The sequence below is a fragment of the Ammospiza caudacuta genome, chromosome 1 (assembly GCF_027887145.1).
Source record: "Ammospiza caudacuta isolate bAmmCau1 chromosome 1, bAmmCau1.pri, whole genome shotgun sequence".
NCBI lineage: Eukaryota > Metazoa > Chordata > Aves > Passeriformes > Passerellidae > Ammospiza > Ammospiza caudacuta.
The window spans coordinates 47,002,690-47,028,693 of record NC_080593.1 but is presented as its reverse complement, the minus strand read 5'-3'; the positions used below and the strand labels follow the sequence as shown (position 1 = coordinate 47,028,693).

Genomic DNA, 26,004 nt, shown 5'->3' with positions numbered 1-26,004 from the left:
CTGCCTCCGAGTCTCCCTGGTTCCCTATCTCCTCTGTCATCGGGGAAGAGGGGAGATGAGAGAGACACTCATCCTTAGCAGCAACCTTTGTTGCTTCCTTGGTATTGATAATGATGACATATCACAGGGGAAGATCACTCATTTAAATCTCTCATGAAGTAAAACCCAGCCTGGGAGGGAAATATGCCATCTTAATCCTCCCCCACCTTAGTTTCACCCGCTCAGCTCAGTGCTACAGGTTTGTCTTGGCTTTTTATCTCTCCTTTACCCATTCTGCCAAGCCTGCCTTATCAGGGATCAGCATCCTTTTTCATTGAGTTAAGTTTCAAGGTGGGTTGGTTAATTTTTTCCCTTTTGTATCCCTGTTTAAAGAGGGACCTATTTTTCCAAGCAACATTCAAAGCTGCGGTCATTTCAGCAAAATCAGAGGGTCACACTGAAAAACAGTGTCCTGCTATCAGATACACACAGAGATTTTGTGCTATGGCAGCAGTTAAAACAGCAGTCATGTCATCAGACCACTTACCTCTTTTGTATAAGCATTGCATGGTATCAGCTGCTATTGAAAGGATACGTTCATTAGTTCTATTTAGTGCTCGGCCTTGGCTCTTCCAGCTGATGGAGCAGTAGCTGTTCACAATTAGCACTTTGTGCAGAGCTCAGCTCCTTCTCCAGGGATGCTGTCCCAGTGGTCAGCCATTAAAGAACGTCATGGTCACCCAGCACCCACCCTAAAAGAAAAACAAAGCTTTATGCTTAACAGCAGCAACCCTGAAGAAGACAGTGATCACATTCACATTTCTCCTCATGATTTTTTTTGCAAGTCAAAATCGCTAGGAGGCCCATTCTCCACGGGCTAGGGAATTCTTCCAGAAGTGGCAGAAGGCAGCCATGAGTCATTAGCATTAGCATATATTTTCTTTTTTTCTTTTTCTTTTGGGAAGTCACTTTTCTAGGTCTTGGGCATAGGTTGTCCTAGAGTTTCCCTATCATGAAAGAAAGAGTGCAATAAACATGCTGCATGTACATCAACACTGCAAGTGTCCCTGCTTTTATTACTTTTATGTTGTTTCACCTTATTCTAATAAAGTTTCTTTGTGTTTATGAGACTCTTAGCATAAAGAAGAAAATATGACCCAGATATACACTGTCTTTAAGGCTCTGTAGATTGGCACAAGTTGCTGCTTCCAGTTCTGGCTTGCTAAAGAACTATGCATTTACAAGGTAGTGAAGGTGGTTTGCATATCTGATCAAGCTTACACATTTCTATTGTTATTAACAACTTGCAAAAGATAAGGAACTCTCCATCCAGTAACTTACATCATCAAAACAAAGGTCAGGGTGAACACATCTGCTGTAGTTGAAGGCTGATAAGCTTCAGCCCTAAAAATTCTTGCAGAAAGACCTATAATTTGGGAAACTGTTTTACCTTTATGGTGCATCAGCACACAGCAATTGAGAAGCTCAGTAGTAACTCACAGGATTGTGATGAAGACATGGCACTTTCCTGCAGGAGAGCAGCTGGGAGTTTGCAGTTCATTCCTCAGTTCTGAGTGGGCTGCAGCTTTTGAAATGTCTTTGCATGTTCATTCATTTCAGAGCTTAATCCTGTTCTAAAGTTAAGAGTATCTGCCAGTGTGAACAAACAGTATTTCTTGCACACCACTTCTCCTCTAGGAGATGATGTTAATAAACCCCAAGAGTGGCCTGATTATGTCAGAGAGGTGCTCCTGACAAAGCTCCACTTCTGCAAAATATTCAGGAAACTTAAATGGATGCAAGCAAGGTCTGGAGATCCCACCAACAGGTTTTAAAACTGTAACAGGATTAAAAATCACATATGGTCAAAGTCTTTAAATAAAAGTAAAGTACAAGAAGTATCTAAAATTTACAGTGAGACTTACTTGCATAAATGTTTATAAATTTTATCAAACAACTCATAATTTTGACAGTTTTCCATAAACCCCTGGAACATGCAAAGCATTTAATTTATTTGTGGCAAGATAAAGATAATGAGCAGCATTTTAAAAGTTTATTAACATAAAATGTCCTGGCACAGTCATACTTACATACTTCTATTGTTTCAATTATATTTTCTAAGAACTCAAAAAAAACCCCCAACTTACAAAAGGGAGCTTCTGATTGCAAAAGCATTCAAAATTATCCTCATCATTTGTATTCATGGAAAAGCAAACCAACCAAACAGCATAAACTAAAATGGATACAAGCACCAGCCATACCTCAAACTGAAAAATGCTTGTGTGCAGCAGAAAATATGGCTCCAATATGGAGACAATAGACTGCTGAAATAGTCCATATCAAATATGCTAAAACAACAACAAAAGAAGTAAATTACAGCAGAAATGCTGAAGTTATCCCAGTGATGGGATTCCCAGCAGAAGCTGTTCCAGAGGCCACAGGCCAAGCAAACAGAGTAAAGCAGTGTCTGCTGGTACTCCTTTCTGTTATTTCACTGCTGTATATAGCTTGCCTTACAGAGATAATAAAAATTATTTTATGTGAGTTATGTGGGGTTTTGTTACATTTACCCTTGAACATCTGCTGTGTCTGATAAAGGATAAGAGCTAATGAAATCACATGAAGAGTGGCATACATGGAGAACTGCTTTGTTTCCAATTTGTGAGACAAACCAAACCCTGCATTTTGCCTGCCTGTTCTACTGCCTGGTGAGTGCAGCAAACAAGGAGTACCCAAGAAACACTCTATAAAATGGAAGATTGATTGATTAATTGATTGATTTGAGATGAGGATGGACCCTGTCTGTACTAGACAGGTTCATTATCCCATTGCCTGCCCCTGCAGAAGACAAAATATGCTTATTGTGACAGTAGACATTCCTTCCAGCCAGGATCCAGTTGAGAAGCAGCTGCCTCTCCCCGGCACAGAAAGACAAAGGCTTTCATTTTTGCTAAAAGACAAGTCTCCATGGTATGCATGCTGTAAGAGCATCACTTCACCCACTAAGAGTGTACCCCATGAGTCCATTCCTCTTGCTGCTGTTCTCCTTCACAGCAGAATTTCTCCCAGGACTGTTTTTTCTTTTGAACGACAACCAAACGCTTGCAAACTCATCGGTGAGGTTTGAGGAACGAAATGCACGGACACTCGGAGCCTGCTTTCCTGCCCCTGTGCCCTCATTGCACCCACGCGAGGCAGAGGAGCCCCGCGAGTTTCCCGCCGCCCGCGGGCCGGGCCTGTGCGCGCCGCCGCCGGCAGGGGGCGCAGCCGGGAGCGCCGAGCGGGAAGAGCGGGAGCCGCTCCCGGGAGATCCCGAGCCGCGGGTCCGCTGGGAGCGAGCGGGAGAATGAATCCCTGTGGCACCATGGCGGGGCTGGGAGCGCCGAGGGCAGGGCGGGAAGAGCGGGAGCCGCTCCCGGGAGATCCCGAGCCGCGGGTCCGCTGGGAGCGAGCGGGAGAATCCCTGTATGACCGTGTCTTGGTCCCACCTACACCAGCGAAGTGCTCTCTTGGTTTATTCTCGGAATGTGGCTTTTCTTTTAACTCTTCTAGCTTTGTCTGTACAGGACATTCGCTTTTGCTATCCCTGCGACACACCTTATTTTATCCGGAAACAAAGAGTTTTACAATACAATAACCCCTATTTATTGTTGTTTTCCAAATACAAACCCTTATCAATTTACTGATTACCTTTTATCTTCAGTATATTGGCTATACAACATTACAGCTGGTAATGCTGTCTATAGCTCCTTACCCTTCCTTCTTGGCTTCTGACTGAAGTGAAGCACACTCAATTAAACAATAATACCCAATCGGTCCTGCTGACTGTACCACACACACAGAAAGCAACGATCCGACAATCATAAGCAGCCTTGTAAAGCCCCATCAATCAGGATATGTCCAAATAATGCACCTGAGCAAACTGGGGCAATCCTGCACTGATCTGCTGGAATTTCTGCAAGTTATGCAGCTTCATAATGAGTAACATGACCATTATTAAAGAAGCAATACTGCAAGATTTAATAACTATAACTGAGCTGCCCACCACTCTTATTGGCTTAATTAAAACCTGAATATTCTGCCTATGTTTAAACCAAGTAGATGCACATACACACACACACAAAAAGGCAGAAATAAGAAAGTATTCCTGCAACAAAGCAGAAATTCATTAAAATTGCATTTCATTTTGCTACTGATTTCCCCAGGTCAGATTAATCTCAGACCTTCACCAAAAAGAAAACACAGAGCCACTCGGGCAAGGGGAAAAAAATGCACTTCCAGAAGGCAGTGTAATTCATCTACCTGCCTCTGAACTATCTAAGGCTCTTTCAAGAGATGAGAGCAACATTAAATGTGCCAGAGGTGGGCTTTTGGTGTCATTACACAAATCTGCAGGGAGTTTTGCCAAATCCCTGAGTTTTCTAACAGTAGCATACCTCCAAATACATCATTTAGAAGCATGAGGTGAACAGAGACAGGGAATAGTATTTACTTTGGGAAAGTATCAGTCACATGTCTTGTATATATTAGCAGGTTAAACCCAGGAGAGGCAGCTGAATTACTTGTGACCAAAGAAAACAATTAATCAACAGTTTTAAGGCTTCACAGAATTTTAAATATGTATTTACATGTGGTATACACTATTTATTTTAGGTATCTTTAAACCTAGACTCTGAAGTCTGAAGTTGGCAGAAGATGGAAAACATCTTCTGAGGGGTTGCTTGGTGATAAACTATTTTCAGACAGAACAGAATTTGTGGCCTAGGGGTTCTGGGGTTTAAACTGGAAAAACAACATTGAGCTGCCTCTTTACCAAATTACTTAAAATTCTAATCAGTTTTAATATTGCTATATATTATTTTAATATTGATCTAATTATCTTCATTATTCTTATGTTTGGATTAAATTGAAGTCAGTCTCTATGGCTGTAGGGTAGCTTGTATTAGTATGGAAGTCAGATAATAAATAAGACCGCTAGTATTAAACAGAGAAAATTATGCTGCTGAAAGTATTTTGGAAACTGCTCACCATGCTAATAGACCACATAATTTAGACTTTTTCCCTGGAAACATTCACACATTAGAGTAGTCCCAATGAGGTCAGTGTGAATAATCCCATCATGGGCAGAAGGTCTTCTCCTGCAGGCGCTTTTGGCAGCAGGTGCCCATGGGAAGCCAAGATAACTCCATTCACAAGAGGGGTGGCTGCAGCATCAGGGTGCCCCTGTGTTCAAGGCTCACTTTGTGTTGGATTACCCAGCAGTGAGTGCTGTGCAGCCAGCCAGCCACACCTCTGGCCTGAGGATACACCATCATGGTCCAGAAGGACACTGAGGACACTCCACCCCATTTAGTTATCCCTCACATTCCAGCTGGCAACAGACCTAAAACAATCCACAAACTCAGCTCAGCGGCACCTAGGGTCACCCAGTGTTCCCTGGGACAGAGCGGTTTAATGGAAACCAGACAGAAAGAAACCCAAAAGTCCAACTGGAAGCCTCTGGAGAAAAGATGTGTGATTGCTCCATGTTTACAGACTACACCATGCAAGCTGCATGACTTGGCTGCCCACTGGCATCCCTTGGATGGCTTGAGTGGGACAGCAGCAAGATGGAGAATCCCAACCTTTCCCTAGAGATCACCAAGGATGGCATTTCTAAGCTTCCACAATTACTTTCTTAGATGGATTTGTTTTGAAGTAGGTGTTTACTTTCATAAATGCTCTTATGAGGAAAGAAAAATGTCAAATAACAAATTACAGAATTGAGGGTTTCTCTATCCCAGTGTAGAGCTGCTTTCAATTGCTGCTGTGCCAGCAGTAATGAAAACAACTGGACTTCTTAAAAGACCATTTCTGTGCATTTGTATTTTTTAAAAAAATCAACCTCATGATCCAAATGATGATGACTTCACATCTGAGCATTTCACAAAATGACAATGCAGGCCATCTATTAGAGAAAGTAATTCTGTGAGCACTAGCCAGCACTCACAACAATTCCACAATTTGCCTTTGGATCCACTCCAGCTGAATGAATAGGCAGCACATTTCCCAAAATGCAGGAATTTTGCTGCCATGAAGCACACTGAGGACAACAATCAAGCCTCAGCTTTGTAATGATGGGATTTTAAAAAATGGTCATTTAATTTAAAATAGTCTGTGGTTTGTAAAGCTGTTTCTGCAGAGCACACAAGCACACAGAGGATGAAATGCACACGCTTTCACAGGCCTTCAGCTGCTGGCCCAAGTGCAAAGAAGGATTAAGGCAAGACAGCTTGAATTTACATGATGCAAACTAGACGGATCAGGAAGATGGCTCTGAAGACTATACTTTTTTTTGTCCTAGAAGAGGGATAATACAAACTAAGTAGTTTTTTTACAGCTAGCAAGATCCAGCCAGATTGCAAAGGTATGAGCATGGGAGCAGCCAAACAATAGCTCTATTCTCCCACAACCAATTTCTCCAGATCTGGAGTCTCACTTTCTGGTTTCCCACACTGAGCGCAGGCCTCAAATTTAATTAGAAAATGAGTGCAATCCAAAACATTATTGGTTAGCTTTGATAATGCAGGCCTTAGCAAGGCAAAGGACAGGAACTGAACCAAGCCTAGCAGTGTGGCACAGTAACCCTACAATATTCCCATGGGCACACAGTGAAGATGAAGAGAGGTGTGGGAAACTGTAAGGAAAGGCAAAAAACTCTAATACCAGCTTATGAGTATTTGCTAAGCACCACTCTGTGTACAGTTTACAATGGGTGGAAAATACATAAAGGGGAGCCAGAATTCACCTCTGACATGAACTGGGTGAAGGCACAGAGCTGCAGGAATCTGTGGTGAGTTTTAAGGGATGCTGGCACAACCTCTGCTGGAGTTGTGTGCTGGAGCAGACTTACCCTTGGGAAGTAAAACTGAGCATTCCCATTTCTGCTGTGTTCAGGAGCAGAGAGGAGCCTGTGCAGCTGTGGGGAAGGGGGAAAAGGGCTACTGCACAGCTCAGGGGCTGCACAGGAACACTGTCTGAGCCTTGACTGAACCCAGATTCGTTCTGTCCTAGCTCAGAATAAAACCCACACTCTGTTCTCCATAGAAGACACATGACTAAGTCTAGCCTCAAGCAACGATGAAGTAGGCTTGCAAAAGTAGGGTGCTCCTTTTGCTTGTACCCTATGGCTGGGTTTTTTTGAACAGAAATGTGCCCTGGCCACATTGGTGAGTAAGTTTACCATTTTGGGAGCTGCTCCGCCACACCCGTGGGATGGTGAATCAGGGAGAGTTATACAACTTCGCTGTTTATGGGAGGTTTCACCCACTTACCTCTGCTGTGCTGCTCTCTCTGCTCGCAGTTGTGCACAACCAGTTTTGAAGGATGGGTAACCAAGAGTAAAAATAATATGGAGAAGGAATAATTTGTCTTTGAACTTGGTGAATAAAAATTCACAGTAGTGAGGGCCATCATCAAAAAGAGACAAACAAATTTCAAATCAGAAGTCAACCTGGAAATTATTTGGTAAGGAACCGCCATAAAAAAGTCACAGTGCATAGTCACAGTGCATGTAGATTTCCATAAATGTTATGAGAAAGCCTCCCCCAACTCTACTGCAGCAATCCAAGTAAACAAATATTCAGGTAAATTCCTGAACTCACTTCCTAGCTCAGCCCCCAAGGTATGGACACATCCACTGGTTTGAGATCTAAGAAACTTAATTCAGCTAAACACTTCAGGGTTCAGACTTGTGTTTTGGTATCCCTAATTTTCTCCTCAGTGCAATGTTTTTCTTTTCAGTGCAATGATCCTGAACAAGTAGGACCAGACTGTGTTTCTGTGCAATCAAACTGTCAAGCTGAATGTAGGGAGCTCACCAGGCTCAGCATCTCTCAGCATTCTGTAAACTGGAAACCAAAAGCCAGTGGGTAAGCTTGAAAAAGTTGATCTTGGTGAGAAGCAAAAAAGGTTAAATGCACAAAGCTCTGTTAGTCATTTAGTTAGGGATTTATTTGCTCAGTTCTAATTTTAACTTTGGTTAGCCCAATAAAAGGTATCACATCACCGTCTGGGTAGCTGTCGTACAAAAAACAATGCAGCTACCAACTTTCCTCCATTGGATGACATACTTGGGCAGTAGCCCTTTAAAAAAATACATTGGCTTTTTTAGTGCACATTTGGTTTTCCATTCATATTTTTCCTGATGGTGAAAGCAATGTTATTCATCCCAGAGAAGAATAGATACATTGTATTTCAAAAGTTTAACCAAAACACGCAGTTTGCTGCAAATTTTCCTTCTTTCAGGATTTTTAAAACACACCTACGAAGTGGTGTGTTTGCTGCTGGGCAAAATCATCAATTTACAGTCAGTGGAATTTGGTAGGAAAAAAAGGTAAAAGGAAAAAGAAATGAATGACAGGATCGCAAGAGCTGACTGCTACTTACAAAAATGCAGATGATGAGATCAAGGACTAAAAGCAAAGACTCCTCTTCCCACTAAATGAGCTAATAAATGTTAAACATGGAATCATCTTTTAATAAAAGAGACAAAAATAGAAAAAACAAAACAAAACATTTCTCTGTGGTAGCTGGCATGGGAGCATTTTGACATGATTCTGCTGGGAATCCAGTTCTTTGGGTCTCTTCTTCCTCCTTCTGTGACTTCTAAGCACAGCCAGAAGGGACAAACCTCTACATTTGAAATAGTGTTGCCCAGAACAATGGGGGAAATGCTCCCCTCACAAGTGACACTCCTCCCGACTGCCTCTGAGATGTGCGCCCTGAAATAGGCAGTCCAGAGTCATGATGACGGAATCACGTCGTACCACCATGAAATATCCAGTTAATGCTGGAACAGGGTGTTCAAATACACTGCCAAGAGAAATTCTCTTTGTTTCTACTGGATCAGAAGCAATCACTACATATTAACCAAGACGTATTCTTGCGAGTTCATAAGCCCAACCACAGCTCAAATGGAAGGAAGACACTACACTTCCAGGCAGCTGGAAAAAAGCAGTTCCTGTTATATATGCAGTAACTTGACTGTTCTCCAATATTTATGGATCTTGACTTCATTATGCCATCAGGGGAAAAAAAAAGTACAATAATCCCCTTTGTGTCTCTTGTAATTGAATCCAACCATGAGTATAAAATAATGTGAGCATTTGAAGTAACTATTAATTACTGACTGCTTTCTTCATAATGAATTAGAATATCATCTGTTATAGACCAACTTTTTCATACATTCTCTAACACTTCCAAGATGCTGTAGGACTAAGCTACCCTTTAAAATTAATGCAGTAATAAAATCAATAGAATAAAAACTTTTTTTCTTTCCCAATAAATCTGTAAACTTTGCAAATGGTCTCATCAGATTTTGCAAAGTAAGGAGGACTGGTCTAAGTCATCCTTGAATCATACCCTTGCTGGTTCCTTACTTGTCTAAGAATAGCACCTGTGCTACCCTCATTAACAATGATATAATGTCTCGGTCTAATCAGAGGACAATGGAGCTTCCAATGTTTAAATAGTATGTGAAATTCAGGAAATAGTAATTGTAACAACCAAATCAATTTAGAGAAACCATCACAACTTTTAAAAGACAGAGGGCCAAGCTTTGTGCTGATCAAATGTCAAATTAAATAACTTCATTCTTCTTAACAGAATGTGTTTTGGAAATACTTTCTTTCCACATTCTCTTGGTTGAGGAGCAAAGAGAGCATGCTGCCCATTGCTTGATTTCCTAAACTATTTAATAGTGTTGCTATGATTGTTGAAAAGTTGCTATCATCATCCTAAGAGTGACTTCATCTATAAGTGACTGAAGTAACATGAATAAAATGCTCTGGGGTTTTATTTTGCAAGTGCCTGTTTCACATTCAGCATCACTCTCTGCAGAGAAGCAATCACTTCTGGGGTGCAGAGTGGCAGCTATTTAATGAATACCCACTAGCTGAGCCTCATGCATATTGTATCACAGGAACAGTACCTTCTCGAAAGACCTTCATAATCTACTACATCATCTAGCTAGGAGTTCAGGGGTGCTAATATGTCATCTTATTTTGACATGCAGCCCCTAGCAGGAGACTATGGATGCTCTCCTGTCAAAATCAATAGCAAAATACTCACTTAAATTTATCAAAAGTAGATTTGGGCCTCTAATCAGGTTACAGTAATGAGTCAGGATGACTGACCTCCCTTCAAGATTTCAGGCCAGGCAGCAGCTTACACAATTGGAACAGCTTTTATCTTGTTTCTACATCTGAATATACTGTCAGTCTGCTGGAGCTGTGGTGGATGGCGAGCTATGATTGGCACTAATCATTCCCACTTAGGAAGGCCTCCAAGTCTCTATTCTGCTTATAAAGACAAATGAAATTATCAAACACTGTTATCACCTTGTTCTACAGCAATAACTGGTTTTGCAGAAAATTTCCTAAAGGAACAGTTTTTATGATGACAGTGTGGTGTTACAGTGGTGCTAGCAAACAAATGAACAATACAATATGTTGATGCTTTATCAAATGGAAAACACTCCTATCAGAGTTAACATCAATTTACATGGTGTACCCTGAGGGTGGGGATCTCTTCCAGGGCTTCTGCTTACTTTCATGATTTTTTACCTGATATATAAGAATCCTTTCATTTAATGCACAAGAATAGATACTGAAATCTCCAATACAGCAGGTTCATCTGAAACTATGAATGCCTCTCACAGACATAGTAAATCTGAACACATAGCAAAGAGCACATATAAAAGAAACTTTCCTACACTAACTGCACATGAAAATAAACTGGTATTTTACTCCCTTTCCTGACTGCAATAACATTAAACTCTTGGAAAATACCGCAGTGTTTTAAAACAATAATTATACTAATTTAAATCTATGTTCATGTTTCATTTGTTTGTACTCCTTGATATGGCAGATGTAAAGATAGAGCAGGCAGGACACTTTGTCAGACAAGACCAGGGCAATTCAATTAGCTGGGTTATGCTTCCATCCCATCATTAACTACAGCATTTGCCACCCTACACTTAATGCAAACAGAAGTGCAAATTATCCCTGCTGTGATCTGCTAGTCTCCTGGAAAAAGCATGTTCCCCCAGGTTAGCAGCTTCTATGCAGCAAACAACCAGCTGTCCTGCAAAGGAGGACAGAAAGAATAATTCCTGATACTATTGACTATTACAATATTGACATAACAGGGGACAAAAAATTAGAGAGGAAGCAACTTTTTCCACTGTTTACCTAAAAAACAAACTCATGTTGAACTTGGTCTGCTAGAGTATTAGATAAATTCTCATTGAAACAATGCATTCATAACCTCTCCTGGGTGAGTTTTGTTAATTATAAGCCTGCCCCTGTGGGCACATGCCCTCAAACAGATCAAGGCTCATGAAGCAGCATAATGCTGTGCAAACTTTACCTTTGAGCTGCAAAGGAGCTAAGCCACCTGCAAAGAGCACATGAAGATACCACATAAATACCAGAGCAACCTCATGCTGTTAAGGAGTAAATGAAGAAAGCAACAAGATGTGAAGCAAACAGAGCTGTGGGAAACTCAAGGTTAATTTCAAATGAAGAAGTGATACAGAAGCTTGGGTTCAGGAGTATGTCATATATTTTACAGCACTTTTGCAGCAGTTTGGTTTTTTTTCTTAGTAGATTATTTATGAACAGAAGATTCTGATAAGAAGGAAAGATACTTTCTCAATATGATGCATACCCAGTAATTTTTAATTTTTTTTTCCAATGCTGGAAGAACTTCACATAGAAATACAATCTCTGCTCAACAAATTTCAGTTTATGGCAGTAAATTACTCTTTATAAGCAATACAAGAATATTGAAATTTATCTCTAATTCTCTCTGTACAGTAAATGCTGAAGAAGAGAAAATAACAAGACATTATAAAGGAAAGCCCAACCCCTTGAAAGCAGAGAAATGCTGTTTTTCTGTGTCGCAGTTGAATAATAGTTGGACAGAAGAATTAATCTGGGGCTGGAAACCACAGTCTTAGTTTGAACTCAGCATTGTGCACAAAGCCCAAAAGATGAGCAGCATCCAGACATCCAGATTTTGGTCATCAGAGTAGTAATTGTTTTAATCTGTTTTTCTAAAATGCAATGGCAGAAAAACAAAATTAAAGAAAAGCCGCTGGACAATAACATTCTGAAAATAAACTTCTGAAAATAAACTTTAGAATTATTTACCTGTTTAACACAAAAATATATGCTTTATGGTAGGACTTTTTTTTAGAAAATGTATTTCAAAGTTCTAGATAATAAAAATGCCATGAATCACAGCATTATTTTCAAAATGTCACAAAATTCCTTTTAGATTTATTTCAATAAAATTGCAATTTAAAATTAATTTTAGTCTTTGAGCCACTTAACCATATGAAATCCTATTCAAATAGCTAAATGTGCAGATAGGCTGTGTATTTAAGCTGACCAGAAGAGCTGACCAGGCATTACTATAAAATCCTGTTCAGAACAGTTGGACTGGCCACCAGTGCCTCTCTCAGCCACAGAAACATCGCTGATGAGAACCAAACAGATGGTCCCCTCAAACTAGCAACGTTTCCTTACATTCCCTACACCTCTCTAGCTTCCAAACTTCCTGTAATTGGCCTGATTTTTTCCCAGCCAAAAAGAACTTCCTTAAAAATTCAAACTACATTTTAGAACTGCTAAGAATTACTTTACAATATTTCCTCTTAGGCTGCAGCATAAATGACTACATTTCAATTACTTCCTTCCTCTGAATTAGATGGGCTATTTGGCATTGGGGGAAAGTAAGTAATTTTTATTCAATCCAACTTTTAAGTTTTGATGATACTATCAAATACTGCAATTTAGCACAATATACAAAGAGGTCATACTTTACTACTATAGACAGTTCTACCTTTTTCTTCCTTTCCCCCCTCCCCTTTATTACCAGCATATTTTCTCCTTTTGGTAAAACTATCCTCATGAGACCTTATTTTGCAAAGCATGGAGCAGAAAAGGCAAATAAGAGTGCTTCTGAACATTACATCTTAAAATGACAGAAAATAACTTAAATAAGAGTGGATGATATAATTGACCTGAGTGCCTACTTGTCATTTACGCTAAAGTCCCAATGAAGCCAGGCAGCTCTGAGCACTGGGATCACTTTCAATAATGGGAATCATGACAGAGTAATATATTTCACAGAAGTCTCATAGCAGTGTACTTTCCAGCTATATTATATGCCCATAATTTAGGATTCTTTGGTCCAGGATTCTACACCATTGTGGTATGGGCTTTCTGTAGTAACTGTGCTTGATTTTTTAAGATTCCCTAGTAGCCGCTGACAAGAGGACAAAAGAAGATTTGAGATCTATAGTTAACATTTAAGCCTAATAGCTACAGTAATTGATTAGTTCTCCATGGACTTTTTTGGTCACTGAGGTGTGTACAGAGACTACAGGAGATTATTTTATTGTGTAATTTTCACAGCGCAGCAGGGTACCTTGACAATGGGCTGGATACCACCCGCCTGACAAAACACCACGGGGGAGGGATCAGAGTGAAGAAAACTCAGAGAGCAGAATCACTCCATAACAAGCAGGGGGTAGGACTTTTTCGTTCCTGGGAAAGAAGCAAGATTTCTGGCCCCACAATTTGTAGATAAATCTGAGATCTCCTGGGGGACAGAGTAATTTTTGTTGGGAGTTACAGCCCACTTCAGCCCTAGAGGTATCAGAGGCCTTACCCAGTTCCTTGGCTACTGAGCTATTTAATAGCTAACATGTTGAAAAAGGCTTCTTGAAACAGTTATATCGGGTACTGAGCCAGAATAGGGCCAGAGGGTTAAGCAACAGATGCGTAAGAGCTGCAAAGCTGGTTTTGTTTTTGGGGTGGGCGGATGTAAAGAAATTGAAAGTAGACATGGAAATGATGAAGGTTGATGGCTTAAGACATTCTGAAAAATAATGTCTCCTCATTAGCCATAGATCAAGCTAGCATTGACCACAGCAACTATTACAAACTCTTTTGAAACAGCTCAAAAGTGAGTTGGAGGGGCCTTTACTACAGCTAGAACTGGAGCTGGTGAATCCCTGTTGAGGAAACCAACAGCAGTGTGGGATGTGGAGATGGCTCATGCACTTGCATCTTCCACAAACTAAACTCCAGCTATCAGTGCATTCTGTATCTGCCATCCAAGAGACTGCAACTTATATTTTGGTATGAACTAGCAACAGTTGTTCAAATGCCTGTTTATACACTTGATCCTGGTCTCAGTTATTTTCAGTTCCAAGTGTTTTTTGGTTATATCTCAACTCATGCTCAGAAATCCAGACATGAGCCTGACTCTTCCAAACTCGAGGCCAAGTTTGCCTCGGTTGTTGGGTGCTGTATTTCAGGAACCTTGCATGGGCCTGACCTTCAGAAGACAAATACTCAGAACTTTCAAAATACACAACACCCAAAGCACCCTCCAACTGGATTAATAAAAATGAAGGCACTCAGAAGTTGGTAGTTACTTTTGGAAATCTTACACATAACTAGAGCAGACTGGTTGACAAGAAAAGCAGAAATCACTGGTAACCATAAAAAGATCCATGTGTTGCCGTGCTCAAGGTACTTACAGTGTAAACTTTACTCCCATTCATAGTGGCATAGTTAATGGCAAAAGGGTTTGCCCTTTATGTCCAGTAACCATATTTTACTCTATATCTCTAGAGAGCAGGAGTCTGTATAAGCAATGAGAGAGAGGGGAAAAGAGTTGATGGATTACCAGTTTTTCTCCTGGTGGTGAATTCAACTGTCTGGAATCATGAATGTTAGTACAGGAGGAAACAAGATAATTATCTTTTGTCAAAACTATGATATAACAAATGTTAATATAATCTCAAAGGGAGGTACAGTTCAGAATATCTTTTAAAAAGACAAAACAGATCGTGAAAAAAAGTTTGCTTTTAACTATGTATAAACAGTCTTTGATCAATCAACTGAATCCTTAGAAAGGGATGATATATCACAAAACACAACAAAACACCCCTACCACAGTTGGGTAAGTGCTTAAACTTTGCTCACAGAAAGGATGATAGCAGTTGGCAGGGAGACCCAACCAAATTATTAGAGTGGAAATTTTTTGTTTTTATATAAATTAGCACAGTTCTCTCCTTCTGGAAGCTGTAATCACTACAGAGTAAATTGGATTGGTAGTGCTGCATTATAAATGCATCTGGCATCAGATAGAATTTTTTCTGAGGGTTGTCATCAGAGTTCGTGGCTTTTTGTTTCCTCTTCTACATCCTCAGACAGACCTGTAAAGCAAAAAGGAGATATTTAAAAATTTAGTGCAGTTGGCAACTACATGCACTATATTGTTGATTCTATCAGTTTGTGAAAGTCTTGGTTAGAGCTGGAGGAAACAATTTATTACATGCAAAACACTTAGGAAAAAAAAGCTTAACTTGCAAATTCAAGTGCTCACAAGTTAAGAAATTAAAAAAAAAAATAGTGCAATAAAGGCAATTTCACATCAGCTTTTCTATACCTATCATGTTCAGTAACAGTTCAAACTATAAAATCATGGACTACATTTTCACCAGAAAAAATGACACAGAACAACTGGGCACATGATCTGAGACACAGTTACTCCAATTTACTACTTGCATTTATTCTGTACCTTTTTGTGGAAAAAAATGACAATACAAGTTGCAAAACAATAGAAAATTGAATGCATACACTCATTAACAAGGATTTACTTGGATATATAGAAAGATAGATAGAAAGATGAAAGAGAGAGAGAAAGAGGGAGGAAAAGAGAAGGAAAAGAGAAGGAAAGGAAAGGAAAGGAAAGGAAAGGAAAGGAAAGGAAAGGAAAGGAAAGGAAAGGAAAGGAAAGGAAAGGAAAGGAAAGGAAAGGAAAGGAAAGGAAAGGAAAGGAAAGGAAAGGAAAGGAAAGGAAAGGAAAGGAAAGGAAAGGAAAGGAAAGGAAAGGAAAGGAAAGGAAAGGAAAGGAAAGGAAAGGAAAGGAAAGGGAAAGGAAAAGGAAAGGGGAAAGAGGAAAAAGGAAAAAGGAAAAAGGAAAGGAAGAGACTATCAAATAGCCATACTCTTACATTGAAGGTAACTTCTGCTATAAGCCAAGAATTCTGTCACGTTCATGGTTGCTAAGATTATTATCCTATCCAAGATTGATTAATAATCTTAGCAATAATGAACCTGACAGAATTTGAAAAGGGGATAGGGACTCATAGAAAGTTGCTTCAAATATCTAGGAAGAAAGAAAACAGTGGATGATCACACAAATTTTTACACACACATACTTGAATGACTAAAATTAGAAGTTATTTCACCCAGAAGCTTCTTGCATATGCACTCTTAGTTTAGATTGAAAATTATTTAAATCCTTTTCTAATTAATTTAAGCAATCCAAAACAAATTGACACGATTTCCAAATGATATATGATAAATAATAAAATAACACACAGATTTTATGAGGTTTGTTTTGATATGCTTTTTTTCCTCCTTCTCTGAAGAAGGCTAAAATCCCTCTACATACAATGAAATGATCCAGCAGATCAGTAGAATAAAAATGTGAACATCCAATGTTCTAAACCAAAGCCACCAGTCTCCTGTCAGCCTAATTGCTTTTACAATCATGTTCACACAGAATTAGCACCAACAAACTTTATAGAATTAAATCCATGTGCTTTCATTTATATCTTTGCAATTTCACATGATCAAAACAATCTAGATTTATTTTCCAGCTTTTATTTTACACTTCCAATGTTTTTGGTGCTTGGGGATTTTAGAATTTACAGTGGTTTTCATGGGTGATGGTACTAAACTGAACAAATGTTACCTCAAGCCTTGAGATAAAAAGACTAAAGCAGTAAAATTTCGGCAACAGCTGGAAGCCCAAAGCCCTGAGGGTCTGAGAAGTTCCCCTTACTGATGTTGCCACTTTTTCTTTTAAGGACAATTAAAAGTCTCATGTTAAGAGCTGACTTGGGGCTCCAAAGGTCAGCCCTCGAGTGGCCATTCCTTTGTTCAAAGCTCTCATCACGTTGCCCACGCTGGGATGCCAAAGGGACCAGCAGCAGGTCCCGTCTTGTTTCATCAGTGATCATGGGGAAGGAGGTAGGTAGCATGATAAGGAAACTTATGGATTATAGGAAACCAAGATGAGGTACAAACATTGGGGAGGATAAAGAAATATTGCTCTAGGACCAAGAGATTAACAAATATAAGGTAGAGGGGATACTGCTTGAAATGCACCACGGAAGTAACAAACTTTAACTTTTTCCACTGTGCTACTTCTGCAGAGCTTTCCTGAGCAAGTATCTGTGTTCAAGTTGTGCACTGGCAGTGAAACACTCACCATGTAGCTCCATGCAGTGTAGAAACCAGTGCAAAGCTACAGTTAACACTGTTTCCTGACTACATAGCTTTGTTGAGCTGTTTGGAGATCTGCCTAAAAAAAGTACCTGAGAATATCTTGATTTCACACCACAGTCAATGAAAATAGTGCCAGAATTATGAAACTGGCTGCTGCACACTCCTATAAAAGCTGGACACACACAAAATCTGAATGAGAAACAGAAAAAAATGAGTTTGGCTATGGTCAGCTCTTTGTACCCAAAAAGAATGGTTGCAGATTTACCAGAGACCAAGAGTTTACCAACTGTGCATTGGTGTAGCACATTTAAGCCATGACACTGCCACTGCACAGTGCCCTCAGCCTCTTGGCATTTGAGGACTGGCTGGCTACTGGACCTCTAAGAAGCACAGCAAAACAGAAATTAAAGAAGGGAGGTTTACAAAAATATCTGGGGGAAAAATACCTCTCAATGAGAAAAAAAAAAAACTCAATAAAAAAAAAACCTCTCAAAGCTATATTATAATGCATTTTTTTCCTTTGTTAGGCTGAAAACATGGCCTGTTAAAAATTAGAGTAATTATAAACTTACCCAAAAAAATTCTTTGAGACAAAAAATAGTGCCCAGTGCCCAAGACACTGCCTTCAAAATCTGTTACTTCCCTGAAATTAACTTCTTACAAGTAACCCTTGTGTCTATTTCTACAAATTGCTGTGCCAAAGTGAACCATGAATGGTTACTTTCACGAAAAGCCATGGATCCACTAAATCTAACACATTTACTGTAATTACTGGCTGGCAGAACTGCAGTCATAGAGCAGGATTTACCCTGGTTTCACACAAGTTTGCACAACAGCCCTATAGGTTCCAGCTATAGGGAACCTGGAATACTTCTGCATGGATCAAAGAACTACTACATGAGTAAATTGGGAGAGGTGAGCTGCCAGGTGAGGCACAGATTGCAGCTATTTTTATTGTGCAACTCCAAAATGGGAGGCAATGCAGAATCAGGAAAATACTGCTTGCAATAACCAGCCTTCCCACCTCTACCCTGTATTTTTTCTGACATGTAACTTTTATTAATCATCTAAGAGAACAACATAAATGTCACATTGATCTAACTGGCACATTCTACATTGTAGCAGATGAGGTAATTAACATCAGAGAGGTTTCTCATTAGCATATTCCAACAAGCTTAGGCAGATCCTAAAAAATACCAGGTATAAATATAAATTCTGAAGATTAAGGCTTCTTTACCTCATTTCATCAGGAAAAAAAAGCTTCCTTTCATCTTCATATCCCCCATTATGAAGTTCTCTCTGTTTTTGTTTTAGAAAGTATCCAAAAATCCTATCATAATAACACTGGTCTGAGCACATACACTTAGAGAAATGTATATTGAAAGGATTATGTCTCTGTTTATTAACACAGCTACAAACTGGGAAGCTGCTTTTGGAAATGATCGTGGTAAGTTTTAACTCAGCAGTAGGCAACTCCAAGCACCTCCAAGAGCTTTTGGAGTTCAGTTTTCAAAACAGAGTCAGAATACATTATTATATTAATATCCTGATTAGTAACATGAGATGGAGGATATCTGACACCAAGAAAGTCACTTAAATCCCTCAAATGCCATGTATTTGTCAATTAGCACCCTCAAGAAAGCAGCTTCTATAAACAAAGACAGAATACTTCAATCATGTTATTCACCTCTTCAAAAGCATGACTTAATACACACATATCATTGAGTCACAGAAAGTTCATTTGTAGATCAAAATGTACTTTTGAGGCTTGAAAACAAAGTTCAAAGAAAATCAGTTACAGTGACAGAAGCACCAAAGACAGCAGAAAACCCCCAACTTTCCTGGGATTATTATTCATGCAGTTAGAAGAAAAAAAAAAAGAAAAAACAAAAAACCCCAATGACACATTTAAAGGGAGAGATGATATTTGAGCATGATGGCAGTAGGGAGGAGAAAGAATAATTTTCTGTAGTCATAAATTGTTCACACTCAGCATGATGCTGTAAGGTTTAAAGATATTCAGGTTAAATAATTGGGCAATGGAAGAAACTACCCAGGGAGGTGGCTAAGTCAGGGATATGGGAAGTTTGCAGAGATAGGGCAGATGAAATCCTAGTGGGGATAGCGAAAAGGAAGATACACAGGTTTTGAATTGGATGACCTAAAGGATCTTCTCCAATCCTATCATTTATGCTGCTATGATTCATGCTGAGGAGAACATTTTGGACCCTTTTGAATTACTGGCTGAGTTTCCTGGATACTATTGTACATTAGTCTACTCTAAAGCATGCATAAAACTAAGTCAAAGTTGGCTTTGAAGTGTTTGATCTACAATACCCAATACTTCCAGTCTCTTTTTCATACAGTGACTCAGAAAAGAGCTGTTATAACAAGACAAAAGTTATTTTGAGTTCAGATTAAGTTAGAAAAGGGAGGCACCCTGTTCTTCAGCTATTCCCACCTAAAAGAGGAAAAAACCCACCCTGTCTCATGGCCTAATGGTCAGTATTGCTATTTCTAGACCTGACATAAGACAGCTTTAGAACAAACTACAGCTTTAAAATAACTGTTTTTCATAAAATTTTGGATTCAAAACTAAATGTTCCAAATGACCAATGTTAATAGCTTTTTGCTTTTTTGTTAACAAAAGATGACAGATTTTTCCCAGCACCTTTAAGTCATATTTCTGAAAATCATAATTCTTCTTTCAAGAAGGCCCATCTATTCATTATTAATAATTTTCTTTTCATTAAAAACTACTTGAGGAAATGTATACCACTTCCTTTTTCTTAGTATTTAACTTTCGTTCTGTAAACACAATCCAAAGGGCTTTTCAAAAATTGAGGAAAGCACCAGTCTTGCTTATCAAACAGACACAGTTTAGTAAGAGTGAGTGCAAACTAGATTACTGTAAAATCAACAAGCTACAAACTTTCCTGTACTGCTTTAATGGGAGAAACTGGACTTCACTGGCATTCTGTATCACTTTTAATGGGCTAATAAGCTGAGAGGGGCCCCAGCATTGCCTCCCCCAGTCACCAGTGAGTCACTGACCACTGCACACATTATTTAAAAATGCTCAGAGTTTTGTATCAGGAAGTGGAGTGATGGTAGCTGAATAAGTGGGAAGCATGGCTGACTCATTTATTAAAGAATTGTGTAAAACAAATAAATTTGGTTTTCATTTAGTGTGACTGAGAGAAAGGGCTTCATTGAGTGAACTTTGCTTTGTCCTAAGGGACCATATACATCACAGGGTGGATAATGTGAAACAACCATTTCCACCCCTGTAAATGTGCCCCCCACCAACTGCGACTAACACGACAAATCCAACCTACACGAAGGTATCCCCTGCTACGTTTCAAAATGCCACAAAATAGCAGGGGTAGGAGGGGCAGAGCTCTGACCTTGGGGAAAGAGGAGGGTCTATTCCCACAAAACTCACAAAAACCTTCCTAAAGTCTTCCTTTTGTCATTCTGACTTAATAGTGGCATGTAGTAGCCGTGTAACACAATGGAGTTAATAAGGAGGTTACAATGACAAAGGACATTTACCAAATGTCCACATAACGTTTTTTAATTAAGTTTTAAACAACTTACAAAGATTTTGTGCACTCATGCCTCTATGTATTAGCCCTCAGTATGGTTTCTTTAGGATTTTCTTCTGATTGGTATTTGGAAAATTCCCAAGACATATGAAATATTTCTCATATAAAGTTTGAAAACCAGGAAAAACATCCAGTGGCATCACTAAAATTTCCCAAGGTTCAAACCTGCTTCTTCCAATGACTCCAATTACATACACATGTAAATATAAATACACACATACACACATTCCACATACACAGAGTTGGAATAAACACATTCTCTAAGAACTTAGGAGCTGTCAAACCACCAAACCCAGCTTACATACATATATATTAAGGAGATCAAGATGAATGAGATACTAGTTAATTTGAAGCAATGTAGAGCTCTGTAAACAGGACTCTAGTAACAGTGTTTTAAGTTCCTCTTAGGAACAACAACAAAAAAAAAATCCAAAAATTATTACAAAGCAAACTGAGTATGCTTGTAGAATGACAACCTGTTTAAAAAACAGTCACCTATCTAAAATCATGTCAAGGATCATTATTATATGAAGCATAAGTTTGATGAAGCCAAAATTTTGGATGAAAAATACTCATTTTCTCCAAATACCTGACGTCTCACAATCACCTACCAAATCCTGGACATTTTTCCCGGAAAGCTTGCAAAGGTTTAGAAAATTGATTGTTTTCACTTAGAGATGATCTCAAGAAGTCACAAATGACACATTTCAGCTGGAACTGATATTTCTTGCCAGGAAGTAAATCCTGCAAATGAGTTTGCTTTTCAGTAGCCAAACCTCCCTTCTTTCTCATTAGCTATCTGCCCTTGTCAGGGAGGTAAATTAATTCAGTGGCTTCTAAGCCAAATATGCACAATACAAATCTAAGACTTAAGTAATTATGGCCATACAAACACTGTTGCTTCAATTTATTCTTCATCATGCCTATATCTTCCCATTCACTGCAACCCACAATCCTATTAAGCTTTTCAGAAGAGTTGGGTCTTTAAGAATTTGCTTTCAGAAGAAAAAAAACACTTGGACCATGCACCTTGAGATTAAACAGACTATAATATATTAAAACCAGGGTCTTTTTTGTGTGGACATAGCTCTTGGCTTTTTCCTGGGGAGAAGCAGTGCCCTAGCAATCAGTCTTTTGCCTGCCTGATTCGTTGTGCTGTTGTGTTGACTTCTCAGACGGAGGACCAGTCAGCTGACTATTAACAAATCCTTTATCTTCCATCACCATGACAGATAGGCAAAACTCCAGGGGCAGGGTAGCTTTAGGGCAAGATTTTCCACCATTTTCATATGAATAGCAGTGAATCCTACTCCTGGAGACAATCACCCAGAGTCTGCCTGCAGGAAGATCTAAGAGCCTTCACTGATACCATATACATATATATATATATACACACACACATTTATCTATTACAGGTTGCCTGCAGCTCACAATTAATGTCTTGAAGACCTACAACCTCCAAACATTCCTCATCTACATAATGTCACTTGAGCTAATACTGAGCAAACTTTTCAGCTGAGATTATTTTCATTTGAAATCTATAAATACGGGTCAAATAAAACATTGGTCTATTTTCTGCTGAATTTATCAGAATTATTTGGTTAAAAATTAAATAACTACAGCATTTAAAAAAAAATTTAAAATCCTTTGAATCTTCATTCCACACTGAAGCACTGCAAATAAACTTCCTTGAATATATATATATATTATATATATATATATATATATATATATATATTTAAAATAAGTTAGTTGATATGAAGTCTAAGTGAAATACTTCATTTGAGGAGAAAAAAAAGAAACCTGAATAAATCATTGGAGCTTGGCCCAAAAAAAACAAATGGTCCAATCTTTTTTTTCTTCAAGCCAGAAACTTTTAAAAAACCCAAAACCAGCCAGCTATTCACAGACCTCTATTCTTGTTAGTGTGTACCTGTAACTTAAGTCAAAATAGTGCAGTTATTCTCTTAACATGCCTGATATCATTGTTAGAATGAAGCTTTCAACAAACTTATTTATGATACATCCATATAAAGTACAGGCTGCTTTAGATAACACCATCTTCAGTAAAACATAGAGTAAAAAGTCTACTAAGTTTATAGTGGGGAAAAAAACCTCGCTTTTTCTGGAATAAAGAGTCTGGTACAAACTTGTATTTAGAGCCTGTGCTGTGCTTCTTGAATGAGTTTAACTTGTAGGGCCACAAAACTCAGTACATTATGTACTTTGTACATAAACATCACTTTCTCCAGCAGAGATTTCCAGTGTATCCATTATAGCCCATGGCTCCTCAACACCAGAAAGATATAATAAAATAGAAGAAATTCAAAAAGAACAGCATAAATTATTGTGTGATTTTGTGGAAAACAGAAAAGAGGGAGAGAAACAAAATAGCTACAGGCAGAGCAACATTAGGAATTGTTCAGTAAAACAGATATGAAAAAGGATCAAGAAGATGAAGTCAAGGAAAGGAATATTCAAGGCTGCTTTAATGTCATGTATTTTCCCTGGGGAAGTAGTGGAAGCCACATGGCTTATGACATTTTCAAATTAGTACCACAATGAAGACAAAAATCTGGTGGTCAGGGAGATGGTCAAACTGATATAACAAGAGTTTTCCATTTCTAACTTCTATTATTGTACAACAGATCTGAGGTGCTACAAATTCCTAAGTGCTGTGTAATATTCACAGAAACATCAGCTTTTGCTTACCATCAAGTATTCAGCAACTGAATACTCTTCAGTATGTTGCTCCTTGTTAAAATGGAACATTACAGTGCAAATGATAAAATCATATTCAAGATTTCCATGGATTCTTCTGGAAATAACATTCAACAGGATTTTACCATTTGATGTCATTTTTCCTTCGGAGTCTTGTGGGAAAAAATACTTTGGTAGAGAAAGAGGTTTGAAAAAAATGTGTTAATAAAAAAAAAGAAGGAAAAACTACTTCTGTATAATACTTTCCAATCTTGAATTTCACACATTTTTTAAGCTACAGTATATCAGAAAAATGCTTTCAGGAGATTTTTCCCCAATGCAATCTTTCGATCAATCTCAGGGTTGGCTTAAAAGCAAAAGAACAAAATAAAAAGAGCCCGTACTAAAGTAACAGATTAAATGTCTTACAAACGGACACTTAACTCCTTTCTATTGCTCACCAACATTCTGAATCTGATTTTTCTTGTTGTTGTCTTGGGGATTTTTGGTGCCATTTCCCCTTTTCTTAAAATCATATATTTGCAAATGCAAGGGGATTTTTGAGGGAGGGAGTGGCAGTGTGTAATAGAATCACAGCACAGGTGAAGTTGGAAGGGACCCACAAGGATCAAGTCCATCAAGTCCAATTCCTGCATGAAAGCACTTTGTATTTTTTATCTGATATGTATTATAAACTGTCTTAATATCTCAACATAATAAAGACCTCCTTATATCCACTACTTTCCCACTGCTAACAGTCTTCTCTCACACAAATAGAAGTGAGTTACCTCCTGCTACACCTCTGAATATTTCCAGGCATATCTTGGCCATAGTAACTATAATGGGAAGTTCAGTACTCACAACAAAAACAGTAAAGCTACTCAGATTTGATGATCCAATTAAGGATTCTTATAGCCCAAAGCTGAACAGCAACTAGAAATTTCTGTGTCCTCCAACCCCACACCAATCAGCAGAACCAGAAGGAGGGCAGCACTTCGTTGGACTGAGCCTTTTATCACCTCCAGAAAGAGAGTAGAAGCCAACACACCAGCATCTAAGGCTTGGAATGATGAAAGTAACAGTTTTAAATGTATTATGGATTTTCTCATGGGCTCAGGAAGCAATAAAAACTAAGTACAGTCAGACTGCAGGAAACCAATATAGCTTTCATAATTTTTTGTGACTTTAGGGAAAACACACTCAACTTTTATAGACAGCCATTCAGTATTACAAATTTTCAGGAAATGTCACTGCTATGGGATTCCCACAACAAATGCAGGTTATGTTGAAATTACTGTTTTCTGCAAGGACACTGCTCAAAATAAATTCCTGCCATGTAAATGGTGTGAATTTACAATGCAACACAACTCCTTGATCACAGACTTTTCACAGAACTGGATACAAAAGATGCTAGGAAAAGCAGGATTTCATTCTGGTGGTTATATAACATTGACTATTGATTAACAGGGTAAGTGCCTGAATAAAGCTAAGAAAGCAAAGACAAACATGCCAAATCAAAAAACAATCCTTAGAGATCTAATAAGATTTAAAAATTCCAGAAAATACACTGAAGTGCAAGGAGAAGGAGACCTTTTATTGTGCAGTGTTTCAATTTATCAATCAGTGCAGTTCTTTCCAAATCTGGAGGAAGTTTAGACAACATCAGTGGCTTGGCACATTTTAAAACAGAGTACCAAATTCCAGCATAGTTAAAGGGTATACCACAGATAGTTTAAAAAAAAAAATAAATCCTTGATTTAAGGTCAGGTACTGTAAACACTTACTGTGGTTTACACATAAGTAATTCAACTGAACTTAAGGAGTCCTGTAGGAATTCTCACACATGTAAATGCATGCAGTCAAGCCTAATTTTCATACTATACAGTCTTTTAACCAGCCAACTAGTTTTCTCTTTTTATTCTGATGAGTAGTATAACATTGCCAGTTAAATATTATTAATTAATGCAAATAGTGATCTCTCTTAAAGTATGAAATTCAGGTTTCCCTGATAACAACATCCATTCAGTAACAATTTTTTTCTTTTTTAATCTTTTACACTTTACCGTGCCCATGACTTGCAAGTAATGTTGATATGGGGTTTTTGTGGGAGGTTATAAGTCTAAGAAGAATCTGGTGACATCACCCAAGGAAATGCCTAAGTCCTATATTACATTTAACTCAATATAATTTTGTTTAAATCTTTGGGACAGAACAGCATCTGTTTCCTAAGAAAGTGTTCTCAAAGGAGTCTCTGCTTTTACACATGGCAGTTCTGATCTCTCACTGCAGGAGAGCTTTACATCAAAGTTCACAAAAGCTCCAAAACCTCCATTGGAGCCTCTCAAGGTGATAGTTTC

The 26,004-nt window shown here is 38.6% G+C and overlaps 1 protein-coding gene across 1 annotated transcript in view; it reads right to left on the bottom strand.

The window, feature by feature from the left end:
- Positions 1-11,565: 11,565 nt before the first annotated feature.
- BBS9 (Bardet-Biedl syndrome 9) overlaps positions 11,566-26,004 on the bottom strand; it is a 285,911-nt gene continuing 271,472 nt past the window's right edge. The window contains exon 23 of the mRNA XM_058825345.1: positions 11,566-15,256. Within this exon, the coding sequence (XP_058681328.1) occupies positions 15,210-15,256 (47 nt within the window). The 3' untranslated portion in view covers positions 11,566-15,209. The remainder of the gene's footprint in view (positions 15,257-26,004) is intronic.